Raw genomic sequence first — 15,002 nt, 5'->3', positions numbered from 1 at the left:
CTAGACCACACACACACACTCGAGACGAGCAGCAGACATTGTAGACCACGTTCTCTCGAAGCACTCGCCTGGTTCGCCCCGTGCTTGGTTGCTCTGGCCCCAGGGTTGAGTAACCTTGCTGGATAGCGAGCCCCCAGTGCAGGAGGTGACTGATCTTCCAACGCAGTCTACGTGTCTACCAGCCATACTCGTGCCAGCTTTGCACACCAGGGAAACTTCCACCTTGGCAAGTCTCCCAAGACCTGTGTACCGGGGATTCTTTATTGAGTCCCGCCCAGGCATCTTTTTCTCTCGTACTGTATTTCATTTTCGCCCTTAGCGTCCGTCCAGAAGGTCAAGGTGAACCCTGCGGCTTGCACAAGGGGGGCCCTCAGAGGGCTGCCTTAAGCCTTTTGGATTGGTCGGGCAAACACTCTTGTTAGGGATAGGTTGTGCCTCAGGACGGTTACGTCGGTTGTTAGCAGCTGGACCGTCAAACTGGGGCGCATAGGCAGGCTTCTTCCATAAACTATCTTTAGCTGTGTTTGTGTGTCGGCCTTTGGCCCTTTGTAGGTCTTAGAAGGTTTTTACTTTTATTACTTTTACTGTGCATCACCACCACTCGATGCTCTCAGCATAAGACTCCTGAAGAAGAAAAATGCCAAGAGTAAAGATCAAACACCCAGACCCCTCTGCAAAGAACAAGCTAAAACTACTAAGGCTACTCTCGGAGAAACTGATCTATGCCACACGGATCATACCAACCACAGACTCCTTCGCCGTCATTACTAGAACGGATGAAGACACAGACATCTTCTCGCCAAACACCATCAGTCTCTTGAAGGAGGAAGAATTTTCGCCTGTTCTACCACCAGAAATCAAGGCAAAAAGAACCATTCTCTTGTTCAACACTGACGACCACATCTACTCAAAATCCGAAAAAGACATTACTGCTGAGCTCTTGAACGAAAACAACTTCCTTAACGAAGGAATTGACAATGTATTTAAAATCCCCAGAACAAAGATGATAAAAATTACTCTGAACAGCTCCACCTCAGCAAGAAAAGCAACTGAAACAGGGCTGCTAGCATTTAATATGAGCATTCCTCACTATAACATAAAAATAGAAGAATTTATTCCCATCCTCACCTGCATGAGATGTTACGCTATTGAGAATCATCCTACCAACAAATGTGATAAACCAAAAACATACGAAATATGTTCAGAATGTGCCGAGACAGGGCACACATGGAGAACATGCCACAACACCACAAAAAAATGCATCAATTGCAACGAACCTCACAGAACTCTGGCCTTCAAGTGTAAGAAAAGGAAGGAAGTCATAGAACAAAAAAGAAAGCAAACACCAACTAACTCAAACAAAACATACAGCCAGACAGTTAATGCTAACACCTACAGCGCACCCACACAGCAACCATTCGACAGGGACACATGTGCCAAGATTACCTCATGTATGCTTCACGCACATATGATAAATGCTGTAAACCCAGGGACTTACAATGATGAGTTCAACAGAGCACTAACACTTAACAACCTCCCAAAAATAAATCTTCCACCAAACCCGCCATCTAAGCAGATTCTCACAATGATGACCAACAGCAACAACTCAAACACACAACCTCAAACACAACAACAGCAAGGAAACACACAAAACACAAGCACCAAACAGGCAAGCACGTCCCCACACATCCAAAACACAAACATCACACAAGCAAACACGCTCCCGCAGACTAAAGACATATACAACACAGACACAAACATTACAATGGAAGACACACAAGAATTCGTAGATCCTGAAGAACAAATGCCAGAACTCGGAAAAATAAAAGGAACAGATCTGGGATTGATAATAATTGCAAAGAAAAGCAGGGGCTGGCCAATGGGAAAAGAATTAAGCCTGAAGGAAATAGAAGAAGGAATAGAAGCAGGAACATATAAATGGAGATTTACAGCTAAAAACATATCAGAGGAAGAGGTATGGAAAAGCCTCATAAACAACGAAATAAACCTTGACAACTGCTTCAGGGTCACAGATGACCAAAAATATAATAAAATACGAAATGGCTTGCCCAGTGAGTTGACCCCACCAAAACATAAAGTAGCAAGAAAAAATAGCCAATAGGCACACCATCATATACATTCAACATACACAAAACTTTAGAAAACATTAACATAGTACAGCACAACGTCGCTCACTGGAACACCAACAAACAAACACTAATAGCAACTTACTCTCAAATTGATCCACACATTATCCTAATTAATAGCCACGGCTTAAAAACAACAGAAAACATAAAACTACACAATTACACCACCTACCTCATCAACTCCAGTGAAGAAATGCATGACGGATCGGCAATCTTAATAAAACAAAATATCAAACACAAAGTAACAGACGATTTCGATACTGATATCTTACAAATTACAATAGAAACAAACACAGGACCCATCAACATAGCAACCACATATTTACCCCCAAGAAGACCTTACCTCCCTATCACAGATTTTCACAGAATTGCTTCACAAAACTACCCTACTTACATAATAGGAGATTTAAATGCACACCATCCACAAATAGATAATAAAAAGGAAAACACAGTAGGAAAAGCCCTGATGATGCTCATAAACATCAACAAACTCACTCATATAGGACCAGATTTCCCCACGTTTATATCTCACAACTCCAGATCAACACCAGACATAATACTGTTACGAAAGCACAAACCTCAGCACTCCCGTAGACGCCCACAATTCCCCGACAGTCAGGACAGCACTCGGGAACACCAGCAGGCTAGACAAGAGATGCTAAGGGTACCACGTCCCACGTGATTCACGCACAGCCAGACAGAGCGGGTAGACAAACAGTGGGCAACACTTTCTTCCTTTACTAGTTCCGTTAGTTACAGGCAGTTACAGACACAGGCAGGGACAGTCAAACTCTTCAGGCTCACGCAACAGGCACTCGGCACGGAGGACACGCAAAGACAAGTTATCCAGAGCGGGGCCAACAACACACTGCCCAGTCACTGCAGTCCCGCGACTTCTCTCCCGCCATCCATGCACCACTGCCAGACACCAGGCACAGCTGACACACACACACGCACACACTCAATCCCACAGAAAGAAATAAAGGCAACTTAGACTAAACAACAATAATACCCGGGCGTTACATCACCCCCTCCTTTACAAAAAGATCGACCCGACCTTGCCTCTCCTTATATCTCTCCCTCAGAGTCAATCAACACAAAATCGCTCGATTACCCCTTGCGTGGCCAGGTCGTTCACTGCACGCTGCATTTCTTCGCGCCTTGCTGGTGCGATGCGTCGGGGTGGGCTCTTGACCGGTGCGTGGGTGCCAGTGTTGATCGTGTGTTTCACCAGTGACGTGCGACCCAAGTCCGAGACGCTCTGGCTGAACACATCGGCGTACCGGCCCAGGGTGTCACACACGAGCTCCGTCTGCGCCTCCGTCAGATTGACAGCGCTCCGGGTCGCTAGATCCTCCAGGAAGCTCGGCAGCGGGGCTCCCTCGGCCGCCCGCTCACCCTGCGGCGGTGCCTCGGCACGCTGCACCTCCACGCACTCGCCCACCGCTGTTCCGGCGGGTATGTTGCGAGCCTCGTCGGAGAAGTTAGCCAGTAAGACAGTGACTACCTTCTCCCCCGCTTGCACGAGGCTCCTTCCGACTGCCACTCCGTCAGCCAGTCGACAGTCGCTGGCTGGTTCCACTAGGCCCTCCGTGCTCTGCATCGGCCGTGCGAGTCGACACTGTACTCGACACTCAGAGCGCGGGGCCAACTGCATCCGCCGTGTCGTCACTACCTCCGACCGGCCGACCTCCGGAAGGAAAGGCACATCGTATCCACATACCTTTATCACCTTCCGTCCAAAGTCTACGCAGGCCCTGGTCTTCTTCAGGTAGTCGTAACCCAGCAGACACTCTTCCTCCAGCTCGGCAACATACACGGGCAGGTTCACCTCCGCGCTGCCGACACTTATTCGAACGTCTACTGGGCCTTGCAACGGCATGCAGTCCCCCGTTACTCCACACAGCCTGTCCACGGTGCACGGGAGCCACTCAGCACTTACCAGCCTCCGCTGCACGATGGTGCGCTCAGCCCCGCTGTCAATGGTCATGCAGCAAGGCCTTCCATCAACCGCACCTCGTACCTGCACTGCGCTGACGGTGAGGTGGCACTTTACACAGCACGGGGCATTGGCACCTTGGCAGGCTGTGAGGTCGCCCCCTCCTCCAGCCCGCTGCTGTTTCCCGCCTCAGCAACCTCCTTGGGCTTGGGGGAGGCGCTGGAGCGGTGGCCCGATTTGCCGCATGCGGCGCAGCACGTCTGGAAGGCTTTGGAGTTAGGCCGATCGAGGGAGCGCGTCCTTCGTCCCCTCGGACATTGGCTGCGTCTATGGCCTCTCTCACTGCAGCCCCAACAGCGGCCGGCGAACTCGGACGGGCTCGCCTCCCGTGACGCCGCCTTGTGCTCCACCTTCGCCTTCCGGCCCCGTACCTCACCGCGAGGCTGGGCAAGAGAAGAGAGGCTGGTCGTCGTCTGTAGGAAGGCCTCAAACTCCATAGCCCGTGCCAACGCCACCTGCACGTCAGCTGGGTGTGCCTGCTTCACATAGATTTGGAGCTGGTGGTCCTGGAGGGCGTCTACGAACGCGTCGCGCGCCAGAACAACGACCATGTCCTCGGCCGCGCTTGGATACGCCCTCCTCACCAGCCCTTCTACGTCCTGCGCCAGCTGGGAAAGGGTTTCGTCCTTCTCTCGCGTCCTCTTCTTAAGCTGGGCGCGGTATACCTCCGCCTGATGACGGTGTCCGAAACGTCGCCGCAAAGTTTCGGACACTGCTGCGTATGAGGTGCGCTGGCTGGCAGGGAGATGACCCAGCACTTCCAACGCCGGGCCTCGCAGGGCTGTCGCTAGTTGCAGGGCCTTCTCTGCCTACCCCCAGCCCTGGGCCAAGGCCAGCATATCGAACTGGGCGACGTAAGACTCCCAGCTGACCTTACCATCGTACTCCGCTGGCTTGCGTCTCACGTGACGAGGTGACGAGCGGGCTGCCTTAGGGCTCGGGGGCGGGGAGGCGGCACGGGGAGGTGAGCCCGGCGGTGTAGGGGGCAGGCTAAGCCCTCCCCTCCTGTCCCGGGTGGGCGGCCAGCCCCCAACGGCCATCTCGGGTGCTTCCCAAGGACCTGCTTCCCCCACAGGGCCCCATCCAAGGCCCCCAACAGCAGGTGGGGCTGAGGCCACACTCCCTTCAGGTCCTGGGCTAGTCACGGGAGGCCAGGCGGGGGTTGCGGGCAGCTGTACACCTCCCGCCAAGACGCCACGTGGCGGCCACGCGCCCTACCGCCAAACACTCGCGCCCTCACGCAGGTCTGCCACCTCTTCCCGCAAGGCTTGGAGTTCACTTTTTACCTCCTGTTTCACTGCCTCACACGAGCGATCAGTATACGCCTGCGTTTCAGCCCTCAGAGAACCTAGGCTGCTTTGCAGGGCTTCCATCAGTCGTTCAGTTTGGGCAGCTTGTGTTGCCACGGTTTGCTCGTGCCTTTCCTCCTGCTTCTGAGCCATACTCGCCAGTTGGGACATGAGGAGGTCCATCTGGGTGGGCTTCTCGTCACCAGCATCACTAGAGTCGTGACTAGACCCACTCAGTCCCTCACACTGGTCAGCAGCACCACTCTCGCCCGCCATTTTGTCTACCACCTTGTCTGCCATGGTTTCTCCACTCGAGTCACGTAGGTCTGTACGAGCACACACTTAGCATCCCACTCCTGACGCCATTGTTACGAAAGCACAAACCTCAGCACTCCCGTAGACGCCCACAATTCCCCGACAGTCAGGACAGCACTCGGGAACACCAGCAGGCTAGACAAGAGATGCTAAGGGTACCACGTCCCACGTGATTCACGCACAGCCAGACAGAGCGGGTAGACAAACAGTGGGCAACACTTTCTTCCTTTACTAGTTCCGTTAGTTACAGGCAGTTACAGACACAGGCAGGGACAGTCAAACTCTTCAGGCTCACGCAACAGGCACTCGGCACGGAGGACACGCAAAGACAAGTTATCCAGAGCGGGGCCAACAACACACTGCCCAGTCACTGCAGTCCCGCGACTTCTCTCCCGCCATCCATGCACCACTGCCAGACACCAGGCACAGCTGACACACACACACGCACACACTCAATCCCACAGAAAGAAATAAAGGCAACTTAGACTAAACAACAATAATACCCGGGCGTTACAATACTAACTAACAACAAAACATACCATAACATAGACATACAAACTGGACCTACAACCTCATCTGATCACTTACCCATTATAATAAAAATCACTGCAAAGCCGGTAAAGATAGAAACGTCATCCACATATTCACTCAAAAAGACAAACTGGGAAGAATTCAAGATCACAACACAACACAAAACAAGAAATATCAATGTAGACCCTTATATGGACCAACAAACACTTGAAAACTCATTAAAAGAATGGACAACAGCAATAACATCAACCATGGAAGAACACATACCAATTACAAAACATAAAACAGTACAAAAATCATTAGTTACCCCTAAAACTAAAGAGTTACAGTGGTGGGCTCAGCAACTTATAGAAAACAGCATGATAGCAGGCTGGACCTACACTAAATACATCACATACAAAACTATTAGGCAAGCAATAGTAACAGAATGCAAGCAACAAAGTAACAAAAACTGGGAAAATAAAATAAAGAAACTAAATCATCTACATAAAAACCCACAGAAATTCTGGCAAAATATAAAGCAGCTAAAAGGCAACAAAACAAGACAAACACCATACTTAATACATGAAAACACCAAAATCTACGAAGAAAACCAAAAAGAAACTATTTTTAGAGAAATATGGAGCAATGTTTTTAAAATAAGTCCAGAAGAGAACTTGACTTTTGATCAAGAGAACGACCAAACAGTAAACGAATATATAAACAACAATAGAATACTTACACTTCCTTACCAACATGCAGACCCAGCCAATCTTAATATAAATAATGAATACATATCTCCCATCACACTACAAGACATTAAAAATACAATAAAACAGCTAAAAAACAACACCCCAGGACACACTAAAATAAACAAAACTATATTAGCAAATCTCCCTAACGAAGTACTAGATATATACACAAAGCTACTTAACGTCTCTCTCTCCATGGGATACTTCCCAAAAACCTTCAAACACGCACAAATAAAATTAATTCCTAACCCAGACAAACCAACCACTGACCCTAACAACTTTCGCCCCATATCGTTACTAGAGGTACCAAACAAAATATATGAAAAAATAATAAACACTAGACTCCGTACTTTTCTAGAATCCAACAATATTCTTCCATCAACACAGCACGGCTTTCGCAAAAACAGATCTACAGATACAGCCCTTGCAACAATAACAAACAATATCAAAAGCAATAGCAGACAAAAAACAATGCTGTGTAGTCCTTAGAGACGTTTCAAAAGCGTTTGATAAAGTATGGTTAAACGGCTTAAAATACAAAATACTACAAATACAAACACCTACTATACTTGCAAAACTCCTCAATAGTTTCCTCGACAACAGAACTGCCTCCATCTCTCTCAAAAATTACGATGGCCCGAGATTCCAGCTCCATAGTGGTGTCCCTCAAGGAAGCAGCCTCTCCCCCACACTTTATACAATATATACATATGACATTCCCCCTCCACTAACAAACGGAATCAACATACAGTATGCGGATGATATAACACAAATAATCATCCAACCAGGTAAATCAAGACACATGTTAGCAAGAAAGATTGAAAGAGAAATAAAACACATAAGCAATTACGAAAACAAATGGAAGATAAAAACTAATACATCAAAATTCACTCTCCTCCCCATTGCCATAAAAAAGACAACACCTGTCACCATAGATGGAGAAAATATTCCATATGCAAACAAAGCCTCCATACTAGGACTGAAAATAGGAACACAAGGCTATACAAAACACATCTCAAACATCTCCAAAAAAGCTACTCTTGCACTTAAAATAACTAAACGCTTTGACAAACTAGACAGCAACATAAAACTACACTTGATAAAAGCATGTGTCCTCCCCATCCTAACTTACCCCACATACACACTCAATGCAATATCAAACTCACAAATGCTATCCCTACAAAGAATCCAAAACAAGGCCCTAAGATTCACATACAATGAAAAATACCCATATACAAAAACAACAGAGGAATTACACTCACAAGCAAACTTATTACCTATCAACTTCACACTACATAAACGAGGCAACCAAATCAAACACAAACTAGAAGAAATACTAGATGACACACACTACAAAAACGCAACTACAGACCACGAGCAAACAAGAGACCACAACTGGTTTAAAAGGCCAATCACATATCTTAATAAAATCAATCCACTCCCAATATACACAGCATATACATAAAACATAAAACAAAAACATAAAAACTATATAATTCACACTAGAAACATACAAAATCACTTCCATGACACAAATCAAGGCCAATCGATGATTAAAAGTCTCTTCCCTGTACTCCTCTACCTCTGCTCCGCGCCCTGAGTTGTCGGGGTGGGGATGTTGACTCGTGCGGTTAGGAAGAGCAGGAGGCTCACCGTAGAACAACCCCCATCCCGGTAAGGGGTGGTGGTCACCGGCTCTGTTTGCAAACACCCGGCAGCGGAGAGAGGTCGAGAGTTAGCGGCTGCACCCTGAGTCACAGTGTCAGATGGAAGCACTTCCATAACCATACTGGTATAGAGGCACTGTGAGGGGTCTACCTGAGACGGAGACTCTGGCTGAGTCACGCCCGGCGGCGCCAATAGGAGAAAATTAACTAAGTAGCAAGACGGACTGCCCGTCATCTATCATCTCAAACTGTACTTCCAACTTTAACACACTTCTCTCTCTCAAATTCTTCTTTCATCCAACTTTCCTATCCCCAATTCGTTCGTTCGTTCATATATATATATATATATATATATATATATATATATATATATATATATATATATATATATATATATATATATATATATATATATATATATATATATATATACACCAACATATCGTACCGCGCTTGGGTAAATACAAACTCCTACACTCTCCCCCCAATTACCCAGGATGGTGTAATGATGTAACTTAAAATATAATATGCGCTGTGGAAAGCAAAGGAAAAGTAAACCTAATACATATCCTAGAGTGACACAGTGAGTTAACCTACACAGGAGAGTTCAAGAAATAATCATCAAGGTGCCTTGGTGCTCGCTGGGTGCCACGGGGCCGTGGTGTGGTGACACGCCCAGGTGTAGGGGATTCAGTCGAGTCATCCGACAGCTGTGGTTCACCAATAAGCGCACGAAGATGACGTCTATTCCGTATGGACGCTCTCCCACTGCCGTCTAGTCGTAGAAGATACTGACGGGGTGCGGACAGCTCGAGCACGGTTCCCACCCGATCCCACCGCCCGCTAGATGGGTTTTGGATGCGTGCTCACTGCCCGGGCCTCAAGGGCCTGCTGGTCGTGCCGTATTGATGAGTTGACTGATGTTTGGATCATGGCACGTTCCCGGTGTCCTGCCCCACTGCTCGTTGATGAGGTAGCGGGAGCTCTCTACGGGTATGGCGTCTCGCAGCTGTCTGCCTGTCAGCAGCTGTGCTGGGGATGCGTCGAGGCCGTGCAGGGGTGTGTTCAGGTACTGGAGGATCGCTCTGGCAGTGCTGTCGGTGTCTAAGGAGCCCCCACGAGTTGTGTTGCCTCTCAACAGCCTCTTGGCCAACTTGACAGCTGCTTCTGCACGCCCATTAGATTGGGCGTAGTGGGATGATGAGATTTGTAGGGTGACGCGCCAGTCCTCGAAGAACCTCCTCGATTCGTGGCTGGTGAGGTTGGTGCCCCCGTCACATGAGAGCTCTTCAGGGATGCCGAAGCGTGTGAACCACCGCCGGAACAACGTGATGAGGCGGGAGCTGGTGGCTTCCCCAGACAGGTGTTCCACTTCTAGCCAGCCTGTCACTGTCAGCCTGTCGGCGTATGCGATGTACACATTGCCTTGTAGGTGAAACAGGTCGGTCACGGCTTGTTGAAATGGGAACTGGGGTGGTGGGGTGGGCAGGAGCGGCTCGGCTGGGTGAGAGGGCGTGTGCGGGAAGTCCGAACACCGGGAAATGCGAGTCGACTGTTTATACATTCACTCCCACATGTCTGTCTGTCTGTCCGTCAGTCGGTCTGTTTGTCTGTTTCGCAAGGCACCCCAGAACGTTATCGATGAATGTCGATATAATTTGTGGAGAAAAGGTAAGCCTTAGGCTGAGAATGATGGGCGAGGTATTAAGGAGGATTTAAATATGAATGTTGATCCAGGGTTTATTTATCATTATTATTCATTATTATTACCATGACTTTTTTTTTTTTTTATTTATTTCTAGGTTTCCTAAGACTTCCTGCGCATAACAGTTTCACAGCATATTGAAGAAATGAGTGCATGGACAGGCTGGGAGCAAACAACAGCATAAGAGAGAGAGAGAGAGAGAGAGAGAGAGAGAGAGAGAGAGAGAGAGAGAGAGAGAGAGAGAGAGAGAGAGAAAGAAGAGAGAAAATGGGGGCGGGCATATGAGAAGATGGATCACCACTAGCTGGGACAAAATTAATAACAGCAGGCCATACCGCTAACCTCGGGAAGTCACCAGCGCTGCACCACACGCGCCTCCGTCAGTACACACCGAGAGTTCCCTGGTGCCTCCCTACACGTGGCGACGGTTGAAATAGAGAGAAAAGTGCAATTATATCAGTACGAGCCACTTGATGCTGATTCTAAAAGCGCCACAACACTTGCTGAACATCACAAAAGTTATTATAATTTTCTTTCCTCTCTTCATCTTCCCGATTCCAAAGTACCTCATGAAACAGTGATTATTTTATTTAAGAGACGTGGCATACATTGTGAAGTGAAGGTTAATGAATGCATCACCCATCTTGTGAGTGGGCGAGTGAGTGCCCGTGGGAAAGAATGCGTGACAGTGATTGAGTGAAAGAATGAGTATGTGGATGTCAATGAGTGAACGAATGAATGAATGAATGAATGAATGAGGGGAACAGTGGGAAGTGTGTGTGCGTGTTTGTTATATGTACACTTTTATTTATTTACTTATTTGTTTGTTACTCTCTTCAGTTATCATCCAAGAATTCGTCACTTATTGCTCTCTCTCTCTCTCTCTCTCTCTCTCTCTCTCTCTCTCTCTCTCTCTAAGGGATGCTTGAAGGGACTCTTCCTCTTGTTAACTGCTGTGTGTGTATATGTGTGTGTGTGTGTGAGTGTATATATCTACAACAAATATAAACATACATAAAAAAAAAATGATAATGAATAAAGGAAAGTAATGACCAATCCTACTTAAAAAGCCAACTGCCATTTAACTAGTAGAAGGAACACAAAATAGCGGCTACCGACATACCAATCTAACATGGTTTTACGCGCTCGTACGTATTCGTATAGAAATAATCTCAACTTCACTTCCTTAATTCTCACCTCGGTAAGCTTAGTCACACGTCAAATCACCTGGACAAACAAGTAATTTCCCATCTGGTGAGCATACTTCTCTTACCTAACAAGCTTAATTACGTTGCCTGCTGTCTAATCACTTGCCGCTTAATCACTCGTCCAATTGCTAAACTTGTTTTCTCCTGGACATACAAATAACTTCAATCTGATCAGCATATTTATCTCTCACGTGATAGCTTAACTACTTCACCTGGGTAGTGCTATAATCATCTGTCCACTCCTACCCAACCTCACCAGGTCAACCTAATCACGGCCTGGTGAATCCTATCAGCTCACCTTACCTAATCGCATTAACTAACGTGGCTAATCTCATCACCACACCTGGGTAAACCTACCCCAGTCACACCTACCCAGCATAATCCTCACGTATTCAGCTCACCTTACCTAATCGCATTAACTAACGTGGCTAATCTCATCACCACACCTGGGTAAACCTACCCCAATCACACCTATCCAACATAATCCTCACGTATTCAACCTAATCATTCAGAATCTCACGGGTTAAGCATTAATTACACCCACTGAGTAATAATTTAACATTATCATTACCAAACTCTTACCTTCACCGCCTCCTTCAGCGTCTCGCCACGAGACCTCTGCACCTCGACCTCTCTGTCACTGCTAGTGGTGAAACGGACTGCGCGGAGACGAGAGGCTGGAAGACTAGACAACGAACTGTATTCTGAAACACTTAGCCGCACCTCGAAAACTGATGACTCTAAATGAAGTTGGATAGGTTTTTAAGGATGTTTTTATGGTTCTATTGACAGATTAACACGATTTCTATTTTATTAACAGAGAAACGCAATGGAGAACTCGGGTAGTCACCTCTGTGGCATTTGAAATAAAAGTGGTGAGACAACCAGCAATTAAAGCGTTTCAGCTCCGATCCCTTCCCCACAATCTTCTTGTGTATTAGCTTCCATGTCATTAATTTGGTGTCTTTAAATATGCAAAGTAATAAATTAAAGTTGAAATTGTTGTTGTATATACCTTTAAAAGATTAATTCTAATAACCAGTTTTATTTTTAGTCTCTGCATTGTTTTCTTAGGCGGGGATCGTAGCTAACTATAACTAAAATCTTTATTCTTCTCTGAATTTACAAGTTTCGTTCTTTATTGCGCACATTGTTTTTTTTTTTTTTCCTACACACGCTAAGTACCTTACATTTGATAACATTAAACTGTATTTGCCATCTATCCGTCCATTCGTTCGTCCTATCCAAATCTGCCTTGTTACCTCGAGAAGGTTGACAGGTAGTGAGGTTATTCTGGTGTACTTGTTGCTTCTATTAATATAATTTGTACTTACCGTCATTCGCTCTTTTTCACTAGCTCTGTCACCTCTTACTGTATACTGTCATCTTTTCATCACCTATCTACCATAAAAATCATAATTATCATCTTAACGAAACAAAAGCAAGCAGAAAATCTCGTTAAAACCACGCTTATATATATATATATATATATATATATATATATATATATATATATATATATATATATATATATATATATATATATATATATATATATATATATATATATATATATATATATATATTTCTGGAGGGAAAAAAATACTCGTAGTTCGCTCGTGTAATCCGGTTACCTCAAAAAGTTATCTAAAAAATCTGCTTTACTTTTTACAATAAACTCTATAACCAGGCGGCGAAGTACAGTCACCTACTGAACAACGTCACTATAGTTTGTTGTGGCATTGCCACTACCTGTCTTCATTTATAAAAGTTAAATTTTCAGGCAGGAAATCCTTATCAGTGTGGGGGGTGGAAGAAACATGATCTCCCAGGTGTCAAACGCATGGGACAAAACATGGGTTACCTTACCACTGTCAAAAGTGCGAAAATGAACCAAATTAAATTCATCAGAGATTGTTTCATAACATCAATCTAGTGAAAACAGAGGGTGATGTGTTCACAGGCTAGCTGCGTCATGGTCTGGGGACGTCTTGGGTAGAATTCCTTCACCTGCTTCCCTCGTTATCTCCTGACTACCCTGACCCACCAGAAAACTTACAAAACAAATATCCACATTCTACACATATATGGCTGCAACATGCCTTACAGTTATGAGTAGGGGTGTGAGCTGTGGTGTACTATCTCCACTCGACAGCTGCAGAGAGGCAACTGAGGTGTATGGCGGTGGTATCTTTGTGTGAAACTTGCGACTTACCCTGCGTCAAATCCCCTTGTCTCCTCTTTGATACACTTCTGTCAATTTTTGTCACTTCTGTTAGTATCTCGTTCAAGTTGTGAAATTTCAACCCGAACATTATACCACCATGATTTTACCATGATGAATTTTGTACAGTTATGCGAGCTAATGCTGAAGTACTCGTTTCTTAACAAAAAATGTGGTCACAATGTACCCTCAAAAAGGAGAGGGGAGGAAGGGGGAGGGAGCATAACGTGCCGGGAGAGAAAGAAGGGTTGAATGTTGTGTAAAATATATCATTATGCTATTTATTAACTTTTATGCTTAAAACTAACCCGAAACCGTGTGTGTGTGTGTGTGTGTAGAGAGAGAGAGAGAGAGAGAGAGAGAGAGAGAGAGAGAGAGAGAGAGAGAGAGAGAGAGAGAGAGAGAGAGAGAGAGAGAGAGAGAGCAGTTCCTATACTGGTGTCACCCTGATGCACTATAACGGGAGGAGCACTGTCTCTATAGTGTGCCGATCCCGCCGACACGACCCCAGCGGCACTCCCTCGCCCAGTGATGGTCGCCAAGGAGGAGGAACGAGTTTGCGGTACAGAAAACTTATCTAAATTTGCCAATTTCTTACTTGAACGATTCCACATCGCATTTGGGGTGGTGGTGGAGGGATTGGTTGATGGAACTGGGAGAGGAAGACTGATGGGATGGGGAGGAGGTCAACGATTTGGTCCAATTACGTGAGAGTAATTGAATGCTGCTGCGGTGACGTCAAGTGACTTCATCGCGGGATCCAGGCATATGTCGATCTTAAATGTGTTCCCTTGCAGAAAATATTCACCACCGTCTCTGGATCGGAAAACCATTCATAGTTGGACTGACTCCAAACTGATTTTCACTTCATATCACGCCACGACCTGTCAGTGCGAGCGGCGCTCCTCACTACAGTCCTGGCACACATCCTGCCGTCTCTTCCTAGCACACCACCAGAGCGTAATGCATGTCCATGGTACAGCTAACGTCCTGATAACAAACTTTGCTTAAACTCAGAACTATACTCGTTTCTCTCGATGGAAAACTATGGAAAAATAGTATGTCGTGTGTGTTTGCATATTAGGGAGAAGAGGGATGAGGGAGCGGGAAGTGGTGGTACAGAATTAATGTACTTGACTTGACCACCATGTAACAAGGCTATTGTGCTCGTAGATAGGGTAGCGAT

At 46.1% G+C, this 15,002-nt stretch overlaps 1 protein-coding gene and 1 long non-coding RNA gene across 2 annotated transcripts; both read right to left on the bottom strand.

Moving 5' to 3' along the window:
* On the bottom strand, window positions 1-4,284 carry LOC135093156 (uncharacterized). Its single transcript, XM_063992075.1, has 2 exons — window positions 2,726-4,284; window positions 1-624 (listed from the first exon to the last, which is right to left on the bottom strand). Exon 1 carries the CDS (start codon window positions 4,135-4,137, stop codon window positions 3,235-3,237), a length of 903 nt encoding a protein of 300 aa, XP_063848145.1. The 5' UTR covers window positions 4,138-4,284; the 3' UTR covers window positions 1-624; window positions 2,726-3,234.
* Window positions 4,285-8,478: 4,194 nt separating this feature from the next.
* LOC135093157 (uncharacterized) lies at window positions 8,479-13,051 on the bottom strand. The gene is made up of 3 exons (XR_010263236.1): window positions 12,175-13,051; window positions 10,727-10,796; window positions 8,479-8,709 (listed from the first exon to the last, which is right to left on the bottom strand). It is a non-coding gene; the product is annotated as an uncharacterized LOC135093157 (long non-coding RNA).
* Between the last annotated feature and the right edge of the window lie 1,951 nt (window positions 13,052-15,002).

This window comes from Scylla paramamosain, chromosome 42 (genome assembly GCF_035594125.1).
Source record: "Scylla paramamosain isolate STU-SP2022 chromosome 42, ASM3559412v1, whole genome shotgun sequence".
NCBI classification, from domain to species: domain Eukaryota; kingdom Metazoa; phylum Arthropoda; class Malacostraca; order Decapoda; family Portunidae; genus Scylla; species Scylla paramamosain.
This window is presented reverse-complemented; position numbering and strand designations above follow the sequence as displayed.